The 26,192-nt window shown below is 47.8% G+C and overlaps 1 protein-coding gene across 1 annotated transcript in view; it reads left to right on the forward strand.

Moving 5' to 3' along the window:
* Positions 1 to 2,897: 2,897 nt before the first annotated feature.
* Positions 2,898 to 26,192, forward strand: part of SCD5 (stearoyl-CoA desaturase 5) — a 164,532-nt gene continuing 141,237 nt past the window's right edge. Inside the window, exon 1 of the mRNA XM_055297170.2 lies at positions 2,898 to 3,544. Coding sequence (XP_055153145.1) covers positions 3,313 to 3,544 — 232 coding nt within the window. The 5' untranslated portion in view covers positions 2,898 to 3,312. The remainder of the gene's footprint in view (positions 3,545 to 26,192) is intronic.

Consider the following 26,192-nt stretch of genomic DNA (forward strand, 5'->3'; position numbering starts at 1 on the left):
GTCCCATTTGCCCCATCCTGGGACAGGTGAATACTTATCCACTCCTGGGGTCCTGACTAGAAGCTAAGAAAATATACTAGGGTCTTTGGCAAGACAGAGAAAAGAGGCAGTAAGCCCTATGGCATAATAGGCTAAAGGGGACCGTCATTATCAGCAAGAATATATCTTGGATCTTGTAGATGTTTCACTCTGAGGCTGGACCTGGAGGGACCATTTTTCTTCAACAATCCTTTTATAGGCAGGCTCTGACAAACCTAAGTAACACTTCTTTCCTCCCTCAACACACAAAACGTCTTCTCCATTATGAGGACAGCCAGCTGAAATGATTGGCCATACCTGGTCTGACCCACCGGAGGGAAGAGAGGAAGATGTTCCTTCAAGGGCCAGGAGCAGTGGCTCACGCCTGTAATCCCAGTACTTTGGGAGGCCGAGGCTGGCGGATCACTAGGTCAGGAGATCAAGACCATCCTGGCTAACACAGTGAAACCCCGTCTCTACTAAAAACACACACACACACAAAAAAAAAAAAAAAAAAAAAAGCCGGGCGTAGTGGCGGGCGCCTGCAGTCCCAGCTACTCGGGAGGCTGAGGCAGGAGATTGGCGTGAACCCGGGAGGCGGAGCTTGCAGTGAGCCGAGATCACACCTCTGCACTCCAGCCTGGGCGACAGAGCGAGAATCCGTCTCAAAAACAAAAACAAACAAACAAACAAAAGATGGATTCAAGACAGAACAGCTGACCTAAAAGGTTCTCCAGGGGGACAATAAGGAACTATTTTTGCTTCCCCCGGACTCCTTGTATGTAAGTTTGATACCTAATTAAAATTTTTTTTTTCCGATAATGGACTGTAACTTTCTGCCCTTCCAAGGCCATAGTCAAGAGGTTACATTTGTTTGCTCCATCTTTGCCTCTAGATAGGAGCTCCTTTAGGGGCGGGACCATACTTTATTCATCCTTGGATCCCCTGTGCCCACTGGTCCTGGCACACAGCAGGTGCCCAATAAATGCCAAATAAATGACTGAATGGTTAGAATGAGGGTCTTTACAGCATTGAGCCTTTCCAATAACCCGGAGAGAGGCTTTTGGCCGAGCAACTAGTCTACGCCAGAGAGAAAGGACAGTCTGAACTAGAGAGCCACAGGGAGTACGAAGGTCTGCTGGGTATGGGGAGCAGACAGAGCATGAGAAGAAAACGTGGTTCATTACATAGCCCAGGTTGAACAGGCTGATGAAATTCGCACCCTCCAACTTCATGTTCCATTGTCTGACTGGTCATTATATAGCGCCAACATTTATCTGGTCTCCAGGCAAATTCTATAATTTCAGCTCTGTGTGAAGCAACACAGTAACACTGACTCAGTGGCCTAGATTCCACAAGTGCCACATACCTTACTTTAGCTTAAATCAGGCATTGTTTTGTCTGGCTGCTGGGACTGGCTCAGGTCTGCTAACAATAAGTTACTTATGTATGGCCCTTTCATGCAGTCAGTCTTTTAAATTTTTTTCCCTCTCTTGAAATCCTGGAAATGATTCCTAACAACGGTTAATCTAAAAATCAGCTGGTTTTGGTCAACACAATGGCGCCCCTTCGAACTCACATTCATGGACTATGCAAGCTGGAAGGAAGAGTAGAAACTAGTTCTGCTTCTCAGGTGAGGAAATCTGTGGTCAGAGAGTTGGGCTGGGTTCCAGCCAGTTAAAACTAGAGGCCGGGCGCGGTGGCTCACGCTTGTAATCCCAGCACTTTGGGAGGCCGAGGCGGGCGGATCACGAGGTCAGGAGATCGAGACCATGGTGAAACCCCGTCTCTACTAAAAATACAAAAAATTAGCCGGGCGTGGTGGCGGGCGCCTGTAGTCCCAGCTACTCGGAGAGGCTGAGGCAGGAGAATGGCGTGAACCCGGGAGGCGGAGCTTGCAGTGAGCCGAGATTGCGCCACTGCACTCCAGCCTGGGCGACAGAGCGAGACTCTGTCTCAAAAAAAAAAAAAAAAAAAAAACTAGAACTCAGAGATGCCGTCCCGAACCCTTTTACTTCTGCTGCCTGCCCGCAAGTGCGGTCACACCTGCTTCAGACACTTCCAGCTCAATTCTCCCTCTATTTTCTGTGCAACTAGGATCCTCTCTGGAGAGCTCTTAAACCATCAGCTTTAGGAGAGAAGTGGGCAGACACAAATCTTTCACAGGTTAATTTTCCTTGGAACGTTCTGGGTGATTTTTTGTAAAGCCCGATTCTCAATGGTGTTGATTTCAAGGTAGTGTTCCTCACTCAGAGCTAAGAAGACATTGCAGAAGTGCGCTGATTAGCTAGAATTGACCATAAACAGAGTGGCGCGGCGGATGGGCCGAGGGTGGCCAGGGCACCGATGGCAGCGAACTGGCCCAAATCATCTGTGCATCACCTAACAAGCACCAACTGAGCACTTACTGTGTGCCTGGGTCATCCACAGCTGCCTAATTAAGAACCAGCAGCTGCCCTCCAACCCTCCCCTGGCTCGAGGAGCCCTACTAACTGGCAGACTCAGGGACTTCTGATTCTCATCGTGGGTCTGGCCTTAACTAGTGTCGCGACTCCAAGCAAGTATTTAAAATTCTCCAACCCAGGTGGCCTGAGGCTTGAGAAGAAATAAAAGGCTTCTCAAAGGGATGATAGTTTCGGGAAGTTTTTTTTTTTTTTTTTTTTTTGCGGGGGGGGACTGGAAAAATACCATAAAAGGCATTTTGGGGGTCACACACACACAAGAGCAGAAACGCTGTGAGCCGCCCTGCAGGCTCCCTGCTCCGGGAGCCGCCTTCCACCCGCCCCCGGGCGGAGGCGACCGACTACCGCCCAGCGGGCTCCCCAGTTCGGCCCCGAAGAGCCGAGAGGGGGGCGCCTTTGTCTTTAAGCGCCGCACGGGCGCTTCTGATTGGCTGTAGCTAAGCAGGGCTTTCTTAAGCGCTCCTTCGGAGCGCTCCCTCCAGCGTCTCTGGCCTCTTTCCATTTCCACAGCTCCCCCTCCCCGGCCGCGCGCCCCTCCCGCCCCGCGCGCGCGTCCTCTTTCTCGCTGCCGAGTTCAGCCCAGGCAGCCGTGTGGGGGATACGCCAGCCACAGATGCCGGCCGCCAAGATCTGCATCCCTAGGCCACGCTAAGACCCTGGGGAAGAGCGCAGGAGCCCGGGAGAAGGGCTGGAAGGAGGGGACAGGACGTGCGGAGAATTCCCCCCTAAAAGGCAGAAGCCCCCGTCCCCGCCCCCGCCCCCACCCTCGAGCTTCGCTCGGGCCGAGCGCCTGCCTGCCTGCTGCTGTTGCGGGCGTCCACCTCGCCTAGCCATGCCAGGCCCGGCCACCGACGCGGGGAAGATCCCCTTCTGCGACGCCAAGGAAGAAATCCGTGCCGGGCTCGAAAGCTCGGAGGGCTGCGGCGGCCCAGAGAGGCCCGGCGCGCGCGGGCAGCGGCAGAACATCGTCTGGAGGAACGTCGTCCTGATGAGCTTGCTCCACTTGGGGGCCGTGTACTCCCTGATGCTCATCCCCAAAGCCAAGCCACTCACTCTGCTCTGGGGTAAGTCCCGCCGGCGCCCCCTGCGCCCCGGCCCCCGTGGCCAGGCCGCGCTGGGGCGCGCGAGGTCGCCGCTGGCCCCTCGGCTGCGGGCGGTGCGCAGCGACCCCCGGTCTCCCCTCGCCTCTCGCTGCGCGCCACGGGCCCCTTGGCATCCAGTTCTCCGTCCCTTGGGACGGGCAGGCGTTTCTGTCCCAGTATTTCAACTTCCGCTCCCCCCCTACCCCGCCGCGGTCTGCCTGAGGAAGTGCTTTTGCCGGGTTCCCGACGGAGAGCCGGGAGGACCCGGAGTCGTGCGGCGCCACAGCTGTGCGCAGAGGTGCGCGAAGGGAGAGGCTCGGCACAGGCTGAAACGGCTCCCAGCGGGGGAGGACGGGCGGGCGGTTGTGTCACCCGTGCGGTCCCTGGGGCTCTCCTATCCCCCCCATCACCTCCGCGGACCACGGACCTTGCCGGCAGAGATGAGGACAAGAAAAGGAGTTGGACCGGGGAGGAGAGACCCGGCACAGGATAGAGTCTTGGTTTACCCGCACCAGATGGAAGATACCGGTTCCCCTCTTGCTTCTCCAAGGCCCCTGTCCCTGCCCCCTCCGCAATCTTCTATGCCCATTTGCAGTTCTCCGGCCTCGGAAGTTTCTCGGTGAGCAAACCGAGCCCATGGCGAGAGCGGTCTGACCCTAGCACGAAGCTCCGACTGTGGCTGTGCAGAGCCTTCACCAAACCCTGTTCCCATCTGGCCAGTGCGGGTCTGTTCCGCACCTGTGGCTCTCCTGGTACCCTCCTTCCGTGCACCCCCACTCCTGCCAGTAGTGAAGGGAGCCCAGGCGCTGACCACCATTCCCCTTCCCCTGGGCCCCAGGGGCTCCGTGCCCACCCTGCACGACCCCAGTCGTTGATCTTTGAACCACTTCGCAGCCGCCCTGGCCGCAATAACTGGTTTTCGCCTCCTTTACTGAAGCGGCAGTAGCCAGGACAAAAGACACAGGCATTGATACGCTGAGTGAGAATTTGACGAAGTAATCCAAGATGCCCTTCCAGCTCCCGTTTCCCTGATCTCTAAGGGCGGGCAGGAGAAACACAACCTACTTTTATTTCCACAGGGGAAGAGGAAGGAAGAAAATAAGACCTCTTTCTACAAGGGTTTTTTGGCATGGTGCCAGCTCCAAATGCCTAGGTAGATAATGGGGCCACTATGGTTCCAAGCCTTCCCTTGAAACCCTGCAGTCGCTGCTCTTGGAAGCAAAGCCATCCAGAAGTGGGTACCTCTTAGGGGGTGTGGCTCAGGGAGGGCACAGCAGAGTTGAGGGATGATGAGAGAGGTAGGATCTTTGGGGATCCCTAAAGTCTTTAAAGTCTCCCCAAAGCTCTGGGAAATCTGCTTCATCTTTCCTTCTCTCAGTGAACCTCCTCATTTCTGTGTCCTTTTCACCATCACCTTTATGTGTTGGTTTAATTCTCCAACTGACTAGACTGTATGGTGTTCTGCTGTTGCTTCATGAACACACTCCCACGCTGCCAACCAAAGCCCTTATTGCCCAGAGTTCTCCAACAAGCTCATCTCTCCCCCCGCTTCCAGAGGCAGGGCAGGGCTTGGTCCACAGAGCCTGATGGCCTCTAGGGGATTGAGGCTTATCTTTAATAGCTGTGGTGTTCAGAGAGTGCTCAGGGAAAAGTGAGCACTTAAAATATTATCTTACATGCCTAGGGCTCACAGGCTCCACTTCTCGCAGCCTCTGAGCCCCAAGACCCTGGCATTGGACCAGGAGTCACAAGGACAAGGCCTTTCTCTCCAAGTTTGCCAGGTCACCTCTGCCCTTTCCAGACCGCCCTCTGTGGTGAAGATAGAACCTTTGTTCTGAAAGACCTTGGTTTAGAGGACACCTCCCAGGCCCCAGTCTCCTCTAGCTTCCTTAGAGAAGTTAACACACTGAAGGAATCTGGTTTCCCCTTTGTGACACGTATCCCAAACCCCATCCCGTACCTCCCCGGATAAATTCTGCCTTTGCTTCATCTGCTATTTCCTAAATCTTCTTTTTTTTTTTTTTTTTTTTTTTTGAGACAGAGTCTTGCTCTGTCGCCCAGGCTGGAGTGCAGTGGCGCGATCTCCGATCACTGCAAGCTCCGCCTCCTGAGTTCACGCCATTCTTCTGCGTCAGCCTCCCAAGTAATTGGGATTACAGGCGCCTGCCACCATGCCCGGCTAATTTTTCGTATTTTTAGTAGAGATGGGGTTTCACCGTGTTTGCCAGGATGGTCTTGATCTCCTGACCTTGTGATCCCCCCGCCTCGGCCTCCCAAACTGCTGGGATTACAGGTGTGAGCCCCTGCGCCCGGCCCCTAAGTCTTAATTCTCTCCCCACCTTCATTGCCTCCCTAAAAAAAGAAAAATAGCAGACAATGGTAGATATTAGAGTTTTAAGATCCAAAATTGTGACTTAGAAACATTCCAAACAATGGGTCTTATCTGATGAATAGCTACTGCTTCTGCTGCTTTTTTTTTTTTTTTTTTTTTTTTTTTTTTTTTTTTTTGTGAGACAGGGTCTTGCTGGAGTGCAGTGGCACGATCATAGCTCACTGCAGTCTCAGTCTCCTGGGCTCAAGCAATGCTCCCACTGCAGCCTCCCAAGTAGCTGGGACTACAGGTGTGCACCACCACACCCGGCTATTTTCTTTTTCATTTTTTTGTAGAGATGGGGGTCTCACCATGTTGCCCAGGCCGGTCTTGAATTCCTGGGCTCAAGCAGTCCTCCCAAAGTACTGGGATTACAGGCGTGAGCCACTGTACTCAGTCTCTTGAATAGCTTCTGAGGGAAGAAATGAGGGACAATCAGAGACCAGCTAAGATCAGCTGTGCTGATGACTAGGCTACATAGGGTAAGCAGAGGGACTAGGCAGACCACTGACTTAGGGTTATTTTCAGTGAAAGCCCTGGTGCCTTGATCCACAAATTTCCCCCCACTGAACGCCCTTTTTCACCACCTCCCTACTGGTTATATGTAGCATTAGGGCCAAGTTCATGCCCCAGTGGGCTGCTCATGCACTTCAAGGACCTGACTTGTAGAGGAAATAGGCTTAGCCTGTCCATTGCTTGCCACTCTCCACATCAGATGAGGTTGCACTGGAAACGAGAGGCATCTATGCAGTGCACCCAGCAGGGGATGTGTTGGATGTGCAGTGTGTGGAGAGTAATTTGCATGGTGGTAAAATGTCATCCGTGAAAGAGCCATCAAATTGTTAGTTCATCAAGTTGTTAGTTCTCCTTGGGGCCAGAGCATGTTGTTTTCCCTTTTTATCCTCTTCGTTTTATGAGTGGGCAGGCTGTCAGGACAGAATGCTCTTGGTGCCCCCAGGTCCTCAGCAATGAGTTCATGACTTTCAAGGACAGAAAGCGGCCGGGCGTGGTGGCTTACGCCTGTAATCCCAGCAGTTCGGGAGGCTGAGGCGGGCCGATCACAAGGTCAGGAGATGGAGACCATCCTGGCTAACACGGTGAAACCCCATGTCTACTAAAAAAATACAAAAATTAGCCAGGCATGGTGGTGGGCGTCTGTAGTCCCAGCTGCTGGGGAGTCTGAAGCAAGAGAATGGCGTGAACCCGGGAGACGGAGCTTGCAGTGAGCCGAGGTTGCGCCACTGCACTCCAGCCTAGGCGACAGAGTGAGACTCCGTCTCAAAAAAAAAAAAAAAAAAGGACAGAATGCAAACTCCAACTAGAGGAAAAACCTGCATCTGAAGGCTTGAGCTCACAAAAATGCCTGCTTGAGAGTTTCTGGCCAAGGGACAGCCCTGAATCCCAAGATGGGTAGAGCAGGGAGTGATGCCTTGCAGTTAGCGTGTGGAGGTGTGAGCCCTGGGGCTGCTTCCCAGCGGAGCCTCCCCTGATGGCCTCCAGACATCTGGCTGTTGCCTCCCAGAAACATCAAGCCCTTTTCTGTTTTTTTCCCTAAATGTCATCTGAGTCCTCTAAATGTGTCCCATAGTGACATCGTGACTGTTTTCCTCATGAGATAACTTCATTGACAGCACCAGGCATGCAAAGCAGTAATTTTCCATTTCCTTTGATACATCAGCCATCCTTCTATCCTGTCTTGGGGCAAACGTGACCATTATTAAGGCAGATATAGGGTTCTTTGGTGCCCTGCTGGGTTCTTGGAGCATCTGCGCCATCCTGAGTGGGATTCAACATATGGCAAGGAAGCTGAGAAGTGGTGGAGATTAACAAGGCAGTGTGGGGTGATGGGGTGGTCAGTAGAAGCTGGGGCTTGGAAGGCGCTGGTCCACCAGTCACATTCTGAAATTTGCCCAAAGATGAGCTGTCTTCCGTCGGGCATCGGGTAGCCTGTATCTGGTCCTGATGTCCTCACTGGGTTGTGCTTCTTTTCCATCAAGTCCCTCAGGTTGTTGAGGAGCCCCAAGAATGCATGGTCATGACTTCTGTCTTGCCCCATGGTTTTCTAGAGTAAGCAAGGCTCAGTAGACAGGCAGATCTGAATGTGAATCCCTGCTCCTCTACTTACTTACCAGCTGAATGGCCTTGGACAAATTTACATCTCTGAAGCAGTTTTCTCACCTTTAAAATGGATATGTTAATACTGTTTGTTCCTAAAGTTGTGAGAATCAAATTAGATGATATGTGTAAATCACTGAGCACAGTGCCTGGCTCTTGGTTGGTGTTAATTATTCACTGTCATTATTATTGGTCCTAATACTGGCCCTTTTTCTTTAGCAGAAGAAAAAAAACTCTTCCGGCAGCACAATAAATTCCACAAAGATGGCACAGAACTTGGCTTCACTGCCTCTCTTGCATAGAAAAGATAGATTTGACTTTGGAAATAAGGGCTCTTTCTCAACGTTCCAAAGAGAGATGAACACAAATCCCTTCTGTACTTCCTCCCTCCTCCATGCCCTTCTCTTTCATTCCATCTCCCTCCTATTTTCCTCCAAAAGATCATTGTTTTGTAGCTGGGATCTTTCTGTTCAGCTGACAACTCAGCTGGTCTTTAGCGTTTTCTTTGGGATTTTTGAGCACAGCCAGTTACAATTGCTACAGAAACAGGGCCACATCATTTCTCTGAATCTCTTAGAGTCTCAGTTTTGACTTTTCTCCCTCCCTCTTCCTTTGACTCATCATTTAAAAAAATCTTTAATGCTCAATTAAACTACTACAAATCTAAGAAAAGTGAATGACTCTTCCTTTCAAGCGTTGTAATTCCAAGCCCATTGTTGTTACAGCTCTTGCATTTTTAACAAATGGGCAAGCATTAAGAGCCTTACCCAAGCCTGGACTGCAGCTAGACCGGAGAGAATAGAGTTTGCTTTTGCTGGCTCTAGTAGTCCCAACAAGTATGAACATAGATTGAGGTTAACATTATTAACTCAGTTTTAAAACAAACAAACTGATCAAGGTCACTGCAGACGGCACTGTGACCATGAAATGAGAAAGACAGCTGCAGAGTAGAAACCAGTGCGAATCCTGACATTGCCAATTAGTTCAACTTCAGACTAGTTTCTTTACAGTTTGTGAGCCTCAGTTTCCTCATCTGTAAAATGGATACAATAGTACTGAGCTGGCAGTTATTTGAGAATTGGGGCATATGTATTTTCTTTGAGACAAGATCTTGCTCTGTCACTTAGGTTGGAGTGCAGCAGTGCCATCATGGCTCACTGCAGCCTCAACCTCCTGGGTTCAAGTGATCCTCCCACCTCAGCCTCCCAAGTAGCCAGGGCTAGAGATGTGTGCCACTGCACCCAGCTGTTTTTTGTTTGTTTGTTTTTTGTAGAGATGGGGTCTCACTATGTTGCCAGGGCTGGTCTTGAACTCCTGGGCTCCAGCGATCCTCCTGCCTTGGCCTCCCAAAGTGCTGGGATTACAGGCATGAGCCACTGTGCCTGGATAGGGCATATGCTAAAGGGCTTGCTAAAGTGTAGACAGTCAATGCTATCTACTATTATTACCTCCCAAGGTAGGGGCCTGGTCATGAAACCTGCACTGGCTTACCGGTCTGTTTCTGACTTGGAGTACTTGTGACTCAAATGTAAGGCACAGCTTTTTTTTCGAGATGGAGTTTTGTTCTTGTTGCCCAGGCTGGAGTGCAAGTGCAATGGTGCGATCTCAGCTCACTGTAACTTCTGCCTCCCGGGTTCAAGCAATTCTCCTGCCTCAGCCTCCCGAGTAGCTGGGATTACAGGCATGCACCGCCATGCCTGGCCAATTTTGTATTTTTAGTAGAGACAGGGTTTCTTCATGTTGGTCAGGCTGGTCTCAAACTCCCGACCTCAGGTGATCCGCCCACCTTGGCCTCCCAAAGTGCTGGGAGTACAGGTGTGAGCCACCATGCCTGGCTAGGCACAGCTTTTAAATCCAAATATTTAATCATGACCTTGCTATAATATTTTAGTTTTCACCTTACCTAGTTTTGTGTGTGGCATAAAATTATAATAGTTGCTTGGAAAAAGTCAGTGATAGATTTGCAAAAGGGTGACACAGCCATGGTTTTTTTTGTTGTTGTTTTAAGGATCTATAAAAGTGTTAAAAGTGTCTTTGAGTAGCATTTTTTTTTTTCATTGAACATTTACTTTGAAATTCTGTAGTCTCTGGAACGCAGTCTACCCATTCCTCTGTCCCATGTTTCTTTGGAAGTGCCACAACCTTGGGTGTAACAAGAGTACAACCGGCATTAGGCTGTACCTGGAATCAAATGAATGCAGTAAGGAGCTTGCCTGGAAGCCAGTACAGAGTAAATGTTAGCCTTCCTTTTCCATCCACACATTTCCTTAGTGTTTCACTTCACTCATTCCCTCTGTTCAGCTCTTCCTTTGGAGAGCGAGACAGTCTAGCTAGCCCGCTGGATAAAGAAAGCCCCGTGGTTATCAGGAAGCCCTGGTCCTGGGTAAAGGCAGTTTTTGTTTTTATCCAATTTTATTTCCCCTGGCAATGGATTGGTGGCCACAACAACAGGTACCAGCTATTTTCCCTCACAAATGCCCGTTGTTTGTTCATTATATGTGTGAGTGGCCACGAGAGAGATCCTCACAGTCGTGCATGCAGGCACATATTCATTCATCCATTCATCTTTTTTTTTTTTTTGAGATGGAGTCTTGCTCTGTCGCCTAGGTTGGAGTGCAGTGGCATGATCTCGGGTCACTGCAACCTTCGTCTCCTGGGTTCAAGCAATTCTCCTGCCTCAGCCTCCTGAGTAGCTGGGACTACAGGTGCATGCCACCATGCCCGGCCAATTTTTGTATTTTTAGTAGAGATGGGGTTTCACCATGTTGGCCAGGATGGTCTCAGTCTCCTGACCTCATGATCCACCTGCCTCGGCCTCCCAAAGTGCTGGGATTACAGGCATGAGCCACCACGCCCAGCCCACTAATCATTTTTTAAATTCCAATGATTGTCAGAAATGGTGGCACATCAGAATCACTTGGGTAGCTTTTAAAATTGTCAGAAGCCTGGGCCTTTCTTTACCTAGGCCTGATGAATTGGAATGTCTAAAAGAGATGCCCTGGCTTTTTTTTTTCTTTATTTTAAGCTATTCACGTGTTTCTAATGCACAGCTGGCTGAGAACCATTATTCAATTTCCTTATTCAACAATATTTATTACTTACTCATTACCTGCCAAGCGCTGGCACCATCCTTGACTTCATTGCACTTGCAGGCCAGGTGGAGAAACAGGTGCACAGGTGACACCCCTCAAGGCACCATCCATTCTCGAGTGCCGTGGGGCTGAGAATCAGTGCCAGCTTAGGGGGAATTGGGAGGCTCCCCAAAGATAGGAGCCAAGTGGAGCGTGTCAGGAGGTGCAGGGCTGGTCGTGGAGAGGCTGGGTGAGCTGGCATCACAGCCTGGGCAAAGGTCCCGAGGAAAGAGAGACAGGGCAGGGCAGCTCAAGAACTCAATTATTCAGCATGGCTGGTGAGTAGAGTGGAGAAAGAGGAACATAATGTGGAGAGGGAGACGCGCTGGAGGTCTCTGCTAAGAGGTGAGAAGATTCAGCAGACCTCATCTGGTTTGTGGAAAGAGAGGCTGCCCAGGGCTCCCTGCAGCCTTCCCACCGGCCCTCACCTCCTCCTCTCAGCCCATCGCACATACCAATGATTTCTAATGTGGAGGAACAGTCTCAAGCCCAATTTCTAGACCAGCACCTGTCAGTGGGATGTGTGAAGTTATTCAGGAAAGATGCTGGGACAAACATCTCATTGGGTGCGAGTGTCCCTGACTCTTAAGTGGGCTTGAAGTGGGGCTGGGCACCTGCCTCAGGCTGCATGGAGCTGAGAGGAGGCTTGGAATAAAGTCTCACTTGGGGATTTGATTTCACAGACTCAGACTCAGTCCTGGGGGAAAAATTACTAACAAACAAATACACTAACAAAAAAAACCCCTCAGGCTATCACAAACTCAGACCAAACCCAGAGCCCGTCCTCCTTCCCCTTCCTTCCTTTGTCCTGTACTCTTTCCGCTGCTTCTAAAAGGTACATGTGTGGAGAGGGGGTTGTTCCCATTCCCCCTCATTCTTTCTTTAGCAGCTGATTCCCACGAGCCCACATTCCAGGGAAGATGGATCTGCCCTCCTTCATATCTCGCTCCCCATTTTTGCAGGTGTTGGGGCTACTGCAGGGCCTGCTGCTTACTAGAAAGGTTGGAGGGCTCTGTGGGTCCTGGCAGGCTGCAGGTTTCTCTCTGGAGACATTCCAGAGCTTTAGAACAAATATGTAGACAGTCTTACAGCTGCAGTTGCCTGAGCCTTAAGGGCCTTGCTACTCAAAGTGTGGTCCTCGGACCCCCAACATCAGCATCACCTGGGAGCTTGTTAGAGAAAACAAATCTCAGACCTCACCGACCCCACGGAATCACTGTCTGCATTTTAACGACATCTCCGGGTGATTCATCTGCACACAAGTTCAACCACAGGCTGACCATTTAGAGAAGCTGGACTTGAGTGGGATTTTGCAGTTTTTCCTTTTGATGGCCTCCTCCCCTTTGCCTCCCCTCCTACCCTTCTGACTCCTTGTAGCTTATTTTAGAACACGTCGGGATCCTGCCTCTCTTGTCAACAAAAGGCTGTTATTAAAATCTTTCAGCCGGCAGCAGCAATGTTTAATTCATGGACTAGAAAATTAATTTTATTTTCATGAATAGAGCTGAGGAAAAATAGCAAGGAGACTCTGTGCATGGCCCTTGGGAATCCAGCTTGTCTATTTAACAGATGAACTGGCAACAGTGGGGAGGCCTGAGGGGAGGGCTGCCTTCTACAAACTTGTGTAGCAAATTGTATTAGGATGCTTTTGGCTGCAGGTATCACAAAATTGAGCTTCAAGTGGCTTAAAAGAAAAGGAAAATTTCTAATTTCACTGATAAAAAATCTTGAGATAGGGCACTTTTAGGATGACCCAGCAATGCTATCAAATAGCAGGTTTGTTTTCTGCCATGGTGGCTTGTTGCATTCAGTTTTCCTCATGGTTACAAGGTGGCTGCCAGAGTTCCGGGCAGCACATGGAGTCAATGTCCTATGGAAGGAGAAAGAGGCTGCCCCTTCCTGAAGTTTCATTTAATCAGAGACAAAATCTTTCCTGGTTACCTCACAGCTGATCCTCACAGCTGGTGTCCTCTTAAATCTCTCTTGTGGCCGGGCACAATGGCTCATGCCTGTAATCCCACCACTTTGGGAGACTGAGGTGGGTGGATCACTTGAGGCCAGGAGTTCCAGACCAGCCTGGCCAACATAACAAAACCCCATCTCTACTAAAAATACAAAAATTAGCTGGGAGTGATTGTGAACACTTGTAATCCCAGTTACTCAGGAGGCTAAGGCACGAGAATTGCTTGAACCCAGGAGGCAGAGGTTGCAGTGAGCCGAGATCATGCCACTGCACTCCAGCCTGGGTGACAGAGCAAGACTGTCAAAGAAAAGATTTAAAAAAAAAGTCTCACTTGTAGGATTGTGTCATGTGTCCCTTTTTAAACCAGTCATTGGGAAGGGGATGGATTACTGTGGGTGGTTCAGCCTGATCAGGGTTGGACACTTTCTTCATCTGTTGAGGATACTATAACAGAATACCACAAACTGGGTGGCTTTTAAACAGAAGAAATTTATTTCTGAGTTCTGGAGGCTGGGAAGTCCATGAACAATGTGTCGGTAGATTGGTGTCTGGTAAGGACCCACTTCCTTATTCATATATGGTGCCATCTTGCTATGTCTTCACATGGCAAAAGGGGTGAAGGGTCACTTCTCTCTCCAGCCTTTTAAAAAGTATTGATTGATTGATTGATTGACAGGGTTTTGTTCTGTCACCTAGGCTGGAGTACAGTGGTGTGCTCACAGCTCACTCTAACTATGAACTCCTGGACTCAAGGGATCCTCCTACCCCAGCCTCCCAAGTAGCTAGGACTACAGGGGCACGCTACCATACCTGGTTAATTTTTTACGTTATTATTTTTGTAGAGAATGAGGGTCTTTTTATGTTGTCCAGGCTGGTCTCAAACTCCTGGCCTCAAATGATCCTTCCACTTCAGCCTCCCAAAGTGTTGGGCTTACAGGCATGAGTCACTGAGTCTAGCCCACCAGCCTTTTCTTAGTGCCTTAGAGGGCACTAATCCCATTCCTGATGGTCCCATCCTCATGACCTAATTACCTTCCCAAAGCCCCACCTCCTAATACCAACAGCTTGAAGGTAAGGATTTCAACATAGGAATTTTGGAGGGAAGACAAACATTCAGACCACAGCAGCCACTGAGTCACATGAGGCAAGGGCAAAATGAAACAGCGGCTCTGGCTCAAAGGAAGCGGAGGGCGTGGCTGCCGAGACAGCCACCACCTCTTCCAAGGCCTTCCTTGGTGTTGCCTCCATTCCCTGGAAAGGTCTGGCTTCTGTGTTCTACATTTCAGTGTGCTCTTCTCAGTAGAGCGGTAGGTTACTCTGGGCACAGGGAATTTTTAAACACCCTTGTGGGAGGGTTCCTGGAACTGAATTAAAAAAAAAAAAAGAGAGAAAACCAGTGACTTAGAATGTGTTCTTTACCAAGGTTCTCCATGGTGACATACTTTTCCCAGACTGATCGTTTTCTTGGTTGGTGATTTTCCACATCTCACAAGTGACACAGAATCTCACTGATGAAGTCGTCACCAGATTTCTGTTCTCTTGCCTCGGATTTTGCTTGAAAAGGGAGCATTTATAAGGCCAGTGCATCCTCACTTAACCTCACACAGCAGGTACTTTTTATTTGCGCAAAAAATCTAGGAACAAAGATCTTGCTTAGGAGGAGGGAGCCAGCTGTGTGAACCAAAACAATAGCTTTTGGCCAGAGTGGACAGAAAACCTTAAAGGGCAGATGTCAGAAAAATGTGTAGAGCGGGACTGTGGCTTAGCCATTGTGTAAAACCTTTCAGTCAAACAAGGCATGTAAAATGCCTACTTAAGGTAAGTGCTTGATTTATGTTGCTCCTGGTGGCTGTTGGGTCCTCTGGGGTGGAAGTTTTTGAAGATTGCCTTTTTTTTTTTTTTTTTTTTTAAGGCAAAATCTCGCTCTTGTCCCCCAGGCTGGAGTGCAATGGTGTGATCTCAGCTCACTGCAACATCTGGGTTCAAGCGATTCTCCTGCCTCAGCCTCCCCAGTAACTGGGACTACAGACATGCATCACCATGCTGGGCTAATTTTTGTATTTTAGTAGAGTCAGGGTTTCACCATGTTGGCCAGGCTGGTCTCGAACTCCTGACCTCAGGTGATCCGCCTGCCTCGGCTTCCCAAAGTGCTGGGATTACAAGCATGAGCCACTGTGCCTGGCCGAAGATTGCCTCTTAAATAGAGAAAAAAAATCAAATATCAATGAGCTTGAAAATGAAACAAGACATGAATAGAGTTTAGAAATCAGGTTTAAATTTATTTTCTTCCTGTATCACTACCTATTCTATGAACATTGTCACACACTTGCTATTTGGGCTGTGTTGGTTTTAGCTTGGTTCTCTGAAGAGACAGTGGCTTACAAATGCAGGCTATGACCTAAATTGGAATGGCCATCTCTAATAGCACCCTCCTCCTTAACATCAAAAAGCGTTTATTAAGCAAGTAATTAATCACTTACAGCCTGGGCCACCCATTGTGTAAGAAAACAAAGACCAGGTCTCTGCCCTTCTCCCTTTTATAACTGAAAGGAACAGCTGTAATTTCCCCCAGTACCCTAACCAGCTTACTGTTCTTTAGGCAGGGGTAGATAATGGAAAATATTCTTACTTTCAAACTTCCACGCATGAAGTTAGAAATGAATTTCTTTTTTTTGAAATGAATTTCTAAAATGTAACTGTCCCATGGAGTAGTTTATCAACCCACTCCTCTAATAGGTTCGTAAGAAGCTTTTGCAGATGGTTACAATAAAGCTCATCTCTATTCTCAGCCTATGACTCACTTGAGTGTCCCCAGAAACATTTGTTTTGCCCTGGAGTCTCTATTAGCAAAAGAAGATATTTATTAAGAAGTGTGAATAATGCCTACATATCTCCCCCTTCCACTGCTCACCCCCAAATCCATTGTTTGGCTGTGTAGCAATTGAAGAGTGGGTGAGTCATTAGCATTTTTTAGCTATACTCAAGTTACTTTAGACTCTGTAGAGGGAGAAAAAATAATTTTATCTCCACCCTTTGTCATTTTTAGCAGGGAAAGACCCCCTGTAGCAAGAGAAAAACAAATCGAAGTTTATTACATAGATACCTCAGGTATACATGGGAGATAACCAGGAAATGAGTAATTCTCAAGGAGGTGACTTCGCATGTAGGCTTACATACGATTTTCAACAAAGAACAGTAAATTTATTTTTTTTTTTTTTTTTTTTTTTTTTTTTTTTTTGAGACGGAGTCTTGCTGTGTCACCCAGGCTGGAGTGCAGTGGCGCGATCTCGGCTCACTGCAAGCTCCGCCTCCCGGGTTCAGGCCATTCTCCTGCCTCAGCCTCCCGAGGAGCTGGGACTACAGGCGCCCGCCAACACGCCCGGCTAATTTTTTGTATTTTTAGTAGAGACAGGGTTTCACCGTGTTAGCCAGGATGGTCTCGATCTCCTGACCTCGTGATCCGCCCGCCTCGGCCTCCCAAAGTGCTGGGATTACAGGAAAGAACAGTAAATTTATAAAGAAGTGACAGGACAAACGAAAAGGACTTTGAGTCTGGAGGGAAGGCAAATTGATAAAGGGTAGTTAGTAAGGCTTGTTATGTAGATTCCTTTGATGTCTTAAGGCTGCTAGGGGTCTAATTTTGTCTTCCTTGGTCATCCTTTGCTTTTCCTTGTAAAGAGGGGAGGAAGACCCTTTTGCCTTTGTAAATTTATGTCCTGCTTTTAGGCAAATAAGGGGAGGGCAGAGAGCTCTTCTTGTACCTGCTTCTTTTCAATTGCTTTCAGCTCAAAATAATCCTTATGCCAGAGTAGTGTATTTTGGAGCGGCATATTCTGGTTTCCTACAGCGTCATCTGGAGCTGGAGGGGTCGGGGGTGGTGAGTGAAGCCACTACCCTGTGAGTATAGACGGGATCTGCACTTAACTTGGCAGAGCTCCCATGAGAACTGGAACAAGCCACAGCTATTAGAGCTGATATTCCCTACGGACAGAGCTGGGCTTCCATCAGTGTGCGCCACCGTGGCTCTACTAGTTGTTAAAATGTTGAAATAGTGAATAGCTGCTGCCTTCCCTGGTACTCCTGGAATCGCCAGCGATCCAGGAGCTAATGGGTTAATGCCTGGCCCAGCTGCAGGGCTTAAATCTACATCTGTTCTGACTGGTTTTGATTGGCTGGTGCCCTGTGGGTTGTCAAATATTTTTAATATGACCTCTGCATTTGCATTCTCTTCTTACATAATCCGTATAATCTTCAGCTTCTATCCCTTTCACAGTTGTAGTTTAATGAGAACTTAAAAAAAACACAGTCCGTTATTCTGGCTTAAATTTATGTCCCGAAACCACGTAAAGAAAGGCATTACAGCACTGTCTAAATTCTGGGGCTTTCACTCACTTGTCTTAATAGAAACTCCTTTTGCAGTAGAAGCAATGTGTATCTAAAATGTGATTTTATTTTCTGGTTTACAATTGCCGTTGTATACGATTTCCTCCCCCCAAAAAGAATTGATATTAATTTTATCAGAGAAAAATAACACCATAAAGATAAAATTGTGAAGCTATTTCTTTTTGGTGTTAGGGGTTGGGAATATGATGTAGAAGATGACGCTGCAGATTTAGGTGTACTCCTCACTCACAATTCATTTTCCCATGAGGCTGTAGATCGTGCCTAGGTTCTTGGGCTAGCCTGGTGTCAGCGTCACTCAAACCATCACCTGAAGCGTTGTATAGGTAATTTTTTTTAATTATAGAAAGTGTGAAACATATACAAAAGTAAAGAGAACTGTTACCGCTGCCTCACATGCACCTGGGGAATTTTTTCTTTGTAACCGTTTTACTTTGATGTGTAATTTCAAGCTCATAGAACAGTTGTTAAGAATAGTATCAGGAACTCCTGTAGACTCTATCCAGTTTCACCAGTTGACATCTTGCCTCATTTGCTTTATCATTTCCTCTATGTATGTATATACGTTATATAGGTGTGTATGTATATATATCTATATATATTTTTCTGAACCATTTAAGAATAAATTGGAGACATTCTGTCCTTTTATCTCTAAATATTTTGGTGTATATTTTCTGAGAACAAGAATATAACCACAGCACAGTTATCAAAATCTGGACATTTTTTTCTTTCTTTTTAAAAATCTTTTTCCTTTTTTTAATTTTATTTTTTTTCCTTTTTTTTTTTTTTTTTTGAGACAGAGTTTCACTCTTGTTGCCCAGGCTGGAGTGCAATGGCATGATCTCAGCTCATGGCAACCTCTGCTTCCCGGGTTCAAGCGATTCTCCTGCCTCAGCCTCCTAAGTAGCTGGGATTACAGGCATGTGCCACCACACCCAGCTAATTTTGTTATTTTCGTACAGACAGGGTTTCTCCATGTTGGTCAGGCTAGTCTCGAACTCCCGACCTCAGGTGATCCGCCCACCTCGGCCTCCCAAAGTGCTGGGATTACAGGCGTGAGCCACCACGCCTGGCCTATTTTTTTCCTTTTTAAATCTGGCCTTGCCGTGTAAAATATCTGGAAATTTACTTTTGATATTCTCTACTGCACAGTGGAAAGTCTAATGCCATCAGGCATCTTTGCCATGTCCTCTTTAGTTACTTTTTTCCCCCTTTGGATTAGATTGAAGCAAATTCCAGGCAATTGTATCTGTAAATTACTAAGTATCAAGTATTGGCAGAGGTCATTCTGGCTAGTCCATGGAAAACTTTGGGGGCAACCTTTTTCCTACTAACTCTCCCTAGTCCTTGGGAAAAGCAGCTGTGAGAGGCTGGAGATGGGTGGAAACAGAGAAGAGAAGCAGGAATCAGTCATGAGTGAGTCATACTGAAGTGCACAGTGTGGTCTATGGCCGTCTGCCTTGGAGTCATCTGAGTTGCATGTTGAATATGCAGATTTCAGGGCTCCATCCAGACCTACAGAATTAGTATCTCTGGGGGCCAGACCCAGGAATCTGCATTTTATCAAGTGTTGCTGGTGGTTCTTATACCCAGGGGGTTGGAGACATTCAGGCCCTGAAGCAGGTGGCCTGGGAGTGATGCTGTGTCCCCATCAGTTGAACATCACCCTTCTCCCACCTCAGTACTGTTGTGTGGCTCTCCTTAGAGTGACTGAAATTCCAGCCCAGATTCCTTAGGGTTGACAAGAGGTGCAATTTTAGGCATGTGAATAGCCGTGGGTGTGTTCCCTCCATAGGAATCCACACGTTGGTGTGAAGTGCTTTCAGCACATATTTTCTTCCAACACAGGGCTGACACCTTGAGGGAATGGGAGTTTCACAGGAGCAGGGAGAGTATTAGGACCTGGAATACTTTATAGGGGTGGAGTAACGTGTTTTCTCTGGGGAGGATGGGGGTGGGGATGGGAACAGATAGTTGGATCATCCCTTAGATGTGTGGGGAAAAGCTGTTAGGAAGTAAGAGGTGAAAAAGGACCCTGGAGAAAGCCTCAAATAAGTAGCTTTGGGCACAAACCTTAACCTGCACCTTGGGAGAGGAACAGGAAATCTTCTTTTCTAGGATTGGTGTGAGGACTAAATCAGATGCAGCAGCTGCTTCCCAGGAAGGACCAGTCCTGCTATGGGAGTAGTTATTACCCCCAGAACCGGACAAGCACACTGGTGCTGTCATTCCACTGTATTTCTGGATTTCCGCTGTATTTCAGGATTTCCGCTGTATGTCTGTATTCTAGTAAATTTGTTAATTCTAAATATGGAGGTTCATGGAGCTCTTCTCTAAGGTCCCTTCTTATCTCTGGAGACTTTTATAATCACCTCATTTGAAGAGGAGCAGACATTTCCCTCAATCAATCATGCCCCTTTTTCAGGCAGGCCGGAGACACAGTGCAGTTCTTCACGGGACTAAATTGTCTTTAGGGGCATCCTAGATTTAGTCTTCTCTCTTTTTTTTTTTTTTTTTTGAGACAGAGTCTCGCTCTGTCGGCCAGGCTAGAGTGCAGTGGCGTGATCCCAGCTCACTGCAACCTCTGCCTCCCGGGTTCAAGCTATTCTCCTGCCTCAGCCTCTCTAGTAGCTGGGACTACAGGCGCATGCCGCCATGCCCAACTAATTATTTTGTATTTTAGTAGAGATAGGGTTTCACCGTGTTGCCCAGGTTGGTCTCGAACTCCTGAGCTCAGACAATCTGCCTGCCTCGGCCTCCCAAAGTGCTGGGATTACAGGAATGAGCCACTGCGCCCAGCCCTCAAGTCCTTTTTTCTTTGAGTGTGAATGATTCTCAAGCCCTACCTGGTGCTTGTTTAAATTTTGAGGCTTCTCCAGCCTTCCTCTGGGGGGCCCTGCTGCGTTTCTCTCTCTTTCAATTATGTGAATGTGAGGAGGCTGCTGGGGGCCTTTTAGACCTAGCCAGGGCCCACCTCTAACTGTTGGTGTCTTCATAGGGGAGAGGAAATACAAAGCACTGTGAAAGCAAAGCCGCCCCTTGGCCCTGTGCCCGGACCTCCCCTGATGCTGTGGAAGCAGCAGGCCCCGGAGAAGCAGCCGTCCAGGCTGGCCCCCTGGGGCCTCCTGGGGTGGCCAGGTGTTTCTTCAGTCTAAAGGTTGAAGGGAGAGATTTTGGACTCAGATAAATTTTTGCTGAATAGCTGAAGTGCTAATTAATCTCCCAAGTCTCCCCTTGGCCAGGGCCATTTCTGGTGCATATTAATTGGGTTTATGAGACAGATGAAGTATTTTAAGGTGCAAAAGAAGTTCTCCAGGCACTGTTGTGATAATGCTGAATATGCAAATTGGTGTTTTTAATCTCTGTTCAGATTTGAGAGCGGTGAGGGAGCCCTTTTTGGGATGTGCTTTTCTGCACCTGCTTGGAGACTGGCAGGCTGAGAGATTTAGGTGTCTGATTAAATTCCATTTTCCACACATTTGTGCACATGGGCCTAGTGGGTGCTAAGTACTAAGAATACACAGGCAAGCAAGCTATCATTCCTACCCACGAGATCTAGAAGGGGAGATGGACCTAGGCCAGTTATAATTCAGCGTGATGAATGCCAGCAGAGAAGTAGGCCTGGGGTGCAGGTGTGACTAGAGGAGTGGTCAAAGACACCTGCATGGTGGGGGTGACACCAAATTACCTTTGAATAGGTGAATGGGAGTTCTCCAGGCAGAAACACCAGGGAAAATGCATTCCCAACAGCTGTAGCAGCACATGCTAGGCATGGAATGTAGAACTGTGCAAGAAAACTGGCTACAGATGTTCCTAAACATTTATGTGCTTTCTGTGCATCAGGCATGGGCCTAAGTGCTTCCTGTATTGTAACTCTTTTAATCCACATAATAACTCTATGAAGTAATTATAGGACCACAGTATCCTTGCTGTAGTTAGGAACAACAACAATAACTTTGAGAACGAAAGTTATTTTATAACTAATTTAGAGAGAAAACTTGACCCAGTGAATCCATTTGGTGGCAAAACTGACCTATTTAGTCTGAATAGTCATATTGTGTTTGATGGACTCACCGTGGGCATTACTGTAATGCAAATGCAGTATCTAAAATCTGAAAAATTCTGAGCCTTGAAGCACATCTGACCCCAAGGTTTTGGATAAGGAACTACAGCCTTGTCCTGGTGTCATCCACATTTTGCATTTGAGGAAACAAAGAGACAGAGAGGAGTGATTTGCCCAAGGTCACAGGCTGGTAAGGGGCGGTCAGGGTTTGTACGGAGATTGCTCTGGTTCCTGAGCCCTGCCTAGCATCCTTAGGCAACACAGCCCTGAAGGTTCTGACTTCCTACAGAGGAGTGATTTGGGCACTCCATGTGTGGGCAGCTCTGGGACAGCATTGCCCACTGATGCATTCCTGGTGGCTGAGCCCTGACAACTTTCAGCAACACAAATTTATTATTTCCCGCAGATTAGAAATCTGACCTAGGTTTCACTGGACTAAAATCAAAGTGTCGACATTCATGAGGCCCTCATGGGGAATCTGTTTCCTTGCCTTTTTCACCTGGTAGAGGCTGTGTGCTGTCCTTGGCTGATGGGCCCTTCCTCCATCTTCAAAGCCAGCAAGAGCACATTGAGTCCTTCTCACATGACATCACGCTGGCCTCCTCTGCTTCTCTTCCACTTGTAAGGACTCTCATTATTACATTAAGCACACCCACATAGTTGAGGATACTTTTGCTAGTTTAAGATTAGCTAGTTGGTGGTCGATCGCGGTGACTCAAGCCTGTAATCCCAGTGCTTTGGGAGGCCGAGGCGGGTGGCTCACCTGAGGTTGGGAGTTCGAGACCAGCCTGACCAACATGGAGAAACCCTGTCTCTACTAAAAATACAAAATTAGCCGGGCATGGTGGCGCATGCCTGTAATCCCAGCTACTTGGGAGGCTGAGGCAAGAGAATCGCTTGAACGTGGGAGGCAGATGTTGCCATGAGCCGAGATTGTGCTGTTGCACTCTAGCCTGGGCAACAAGAATGAAACTTCGTCTCAAAAAAAAAAAAAAAAAAAAAGATTAGCTAGTTGGCAAACTTAATTCCACCTGTGAGCTTAATTCCCTTCTGCTCTGTAATGTAATACATTCACAGATACCAGTATATGGACATCTCTGGGAGCTGTTATTCTGCTTACCATACCCAGACACTGAGGAAAACTAACCTGCATTGGTTCCTGTAGTTATCATAGGTACTACCTGGACAGAAACGCTCAGTTATTTAAAGCTTTCTTTGAGGAGAGCTTGTTCTTGTGAAGGGGACATCAAAGGGTCATCAGAGTGGCAAGTTTGCTGACCTTGTCCTCCCCTCCCTGGGGGATGGTCTGGCCAGCTCACAGGTTGAGGCCCACTGGCCAGGAATAGCCCCCAGAGCATGCGGCCCTTGTAGGGACCTTCCAAAGCACAAATCCTTCTAAAGAATTGCAGCCCAGCCACACCTGGCTCAGGCTTCTAATCTGTAGAACTGTAAATAATACATGTTTGTTGCTGTAAGTTACTAACTTTGTGACAGTTCATTACAGTATCAGTAGGTGTCAGTGTTCGAGCACCCTGCTTGGGCCAGGTCCCTGGGGTGACATGTTAGCAAAATGTGGCTGGAGGCATGGTGGGTTCTGGAGGCTGTTGACCTATTGACCCGTCCTCTAAGTTCCCTCCCCTCACCCCACATCCCCCAACAGGCCCTGGTGTGTGATGTTCCCTTCCCTGTGCCCATGTGTTCTCATTGTTCAACTCCCACTTATGAGTGACAACATGTAGTGTTTGGTTTTCTGTTCCTGTGTTAGTTTGCTGAGTATGATGACTTCCAGCTTCATCCATGTCCCTGTAAAGGACATGATCTCATTCCTTTTTATGGCTGCATAATATTCCATGGTACATACATACCACATTTTCTTTATCCAGTCTATTATTGATGGGCGTTTGGGTTGGTTCCATGACTTTGCTATTGTGAATAGAGGACTAGGGTTTTGAGGGGGGAAATGTCTCAAGGGGGCAGCATCAGCTTTCAAAGGGGGAGCATTGCTTGGTGAAGAGACTTTATCGTTTAGTTGCATGAATTTGGGGCTTCTGTTTTGTTTTGGTTTCAAACACTGGCCGAGAAAACATCACTTACTAAGACTATATAGAGTCCTGGCCCCACAGGAAGCCCCATGGTTGGGAACGGGGAATGCAGGGAGGCGACCAAGATACTTTCCCAGAAGCAGGACCAGCTACGTAATTGATAGGGCCCAGTACAAAATGAAAATATAGCACCTCTGTTCAATGATTATTAAGAATTTCAAGATGTTGATAGCAGCGCATTTAACCATGCATGAGGCCCTTCTACGGATGGGGCCCTGTGTCACTACACCATCACACACCTTTTAAGCTGTCTTTGACCAGAAATAATATACATGTTGGGAAAGCTTACCTGGCAGATCCAAAGGATACTTGTCACTGTCTGATGTAGCGATGCATGGACAAAAATGGCCTCAGCATCTTCCAGTCTGTTCTTTCTCCTGTATTCTCAGTCTTGGTTAGTAGCACCACCTTCCATCTGATTGCTAAAGCCAAAAATCTCAGTGTCATTCTGGACTCCTTTCTTTCTCTCAATTCACACATTTATTCAATCAATACCTTCTGCTGAAATCACCATCAAAAATTTTTTTTTATTATATCCCTGGATATTCTTTGCCCTTCGAGACTCAGCCTGGGCTTTATCTGACCAGGAAACTTTCCTGAAACCCCAAGGTGGGCTAAATAACTCTCTTGAATGCATATCTGTGCCTTACTTAACACATTCTATGGCTGCTTCTGATCATGAGTGTGGCTCCCTCACTGGACTGGAAGCTCCATGAGGGTAGGGACTGTTCACAAGATGTGGTTGAGAATGATCATGCAACAGATGTGTGTGGAACTGAACCAAATTCCTCTGACACAGTTTTCGCCTTTTTTTATTAACTTAGATTTCAGAAAAAAGGAATGAACTCAAAGCCTTTTGTCCCTGAAGGATTTGAGGGGAAGCTGGTCAGTAGTGGCCTGCCAGGGTTAATGAAGGGATTCAGGAGGCAGGTGGAGAGGCAGGCATGGGACCGTGTGGTCTGTGGCTGTAGATTTGAACACTACAACCTCCCCAGCCTCCCCAAACTGTGTGATCTTAAGCAAAATATTTACTTCTTTGAGTCACCTTCTTCTATCTGCAAGAATACAGTAATTGTATTTTTCTAGCAGGGTTGCTGTGAAAGTTGAACAAACATAACATAGGCATAGCATCCTACACCGTTGGTAGGTCCTTAATGAAATTAGTTTCTTTCTTTTCTTCTTGAAATACCCCCTTGTCTTGCAGCAGGTTCCCTCAGAATCAGAGCCTGAGAGAACACTTTGAGTATAAGTAGTTTACTTGGGAGGTGATCCCTGAAAGGAGTGGGAAGTGAGATGGAGATGAGAAAGAACCCCAGGTATGTTAATAAACCAGCTACCAGCCAGCTCAGTGGCTCGTACCTGTAATCCCAACACTTTAGGAGGCTGAGGCAGGAGGATTGCTTGAACCCAGGAGCATGAGACCAGTCTGGGCAGTATGGCAAAACCTAGTCTCTACAAAAAATACAAAAACATTAGCCAGGCATGGTGGTGCGCAGCTGTAGTTCCAGCTACTCAGGAGGCTGAGGTGGGAGGATCACTGGAGCTCAGGGAGGTTGAGGCTGCAGTGAGCGGTGATTGTGCCACTGCACTCCAGCCTGGGCGACAGAGTGAGATCCTGTCTGGCAAAACAAAAAACAACAAACAAACAAAAAAACAATAAACCAGCTATCCAGCTATCACTGTGGGCGACTGGGGCCATCTGTCTGGGGACATCTGGGCTGTTGTGTAGATTAGAACATGCCTCAGAGGACGAGAGAATAGGAGAGATTTATCCACCCAACTCTGTCTGCCATTGGCTCATGGATGCTGTCAGGGCATTAACAACCCAGCTCTCTGTTTTGCTTCCTGGACTGGGAAAAGCTCTCAAACAGAGAATCAGAAGAGCTTGCGGTAAGAAGCCATTGGCACAGATAGGAACGGTAAGAGCTAAGGGGACATGTGCAGAGCCCTGGCAGCCTTGGCTATACTGCCTTTTTGCTGAAATGATATTCTTCATTCCCATACTTATTATTTCTTATGCTTAACAAATATTTTCATGAATAAAGAGGATTCGAAATAAAATACAAGTGGGCTGTTTTCTATTATCACTATGAATGGATGAAATCTCTAGAAATGCAACTGCTTGCTTACTGTACTCTGGGAGTATAGTAAGAGCAGCAGCAGAACTGTCAGCAGTGGTTAAGTGGACGACCAGCTGCAACTCATCAACCCTTAGGGCTTTCAGGTACCCCTGCTCCGACAATCACAGCTATCAAAGAGAAGGGAGATGAGGAAGGGAAAAAAACGTGGGGGAAAATGTCATGAATATTCTCTTTTAAATTGGGGTGTGACCCGCATGTTCTCACTCATAAGTGGGAATTGAACAATGAGAACACTTGGACACAGGAAGGGGAACATCACACACCGGGGCCTGTCATGGGGTGGGGGGAGGGGGGAGGGATAGCATTAGGAGATATACCTAATGTAAATGATGAGTTAATGGGT

This window comes from Symphalangus syndactylus, chromosome 10, assembly GCF_028878055.3.
Source record: "Symphalangus syndactylus isolate Jambi chromosome 10, NHGRI_mSymSyn1-v2.1_pri, whole genome shotgun sequence".
Lineage (NCBI taxonomy): Eukaryota > Metazoa > Chordata > Mammalia > Primates > Hylobatidae > Symphalangus > Symphalangus syndactylus.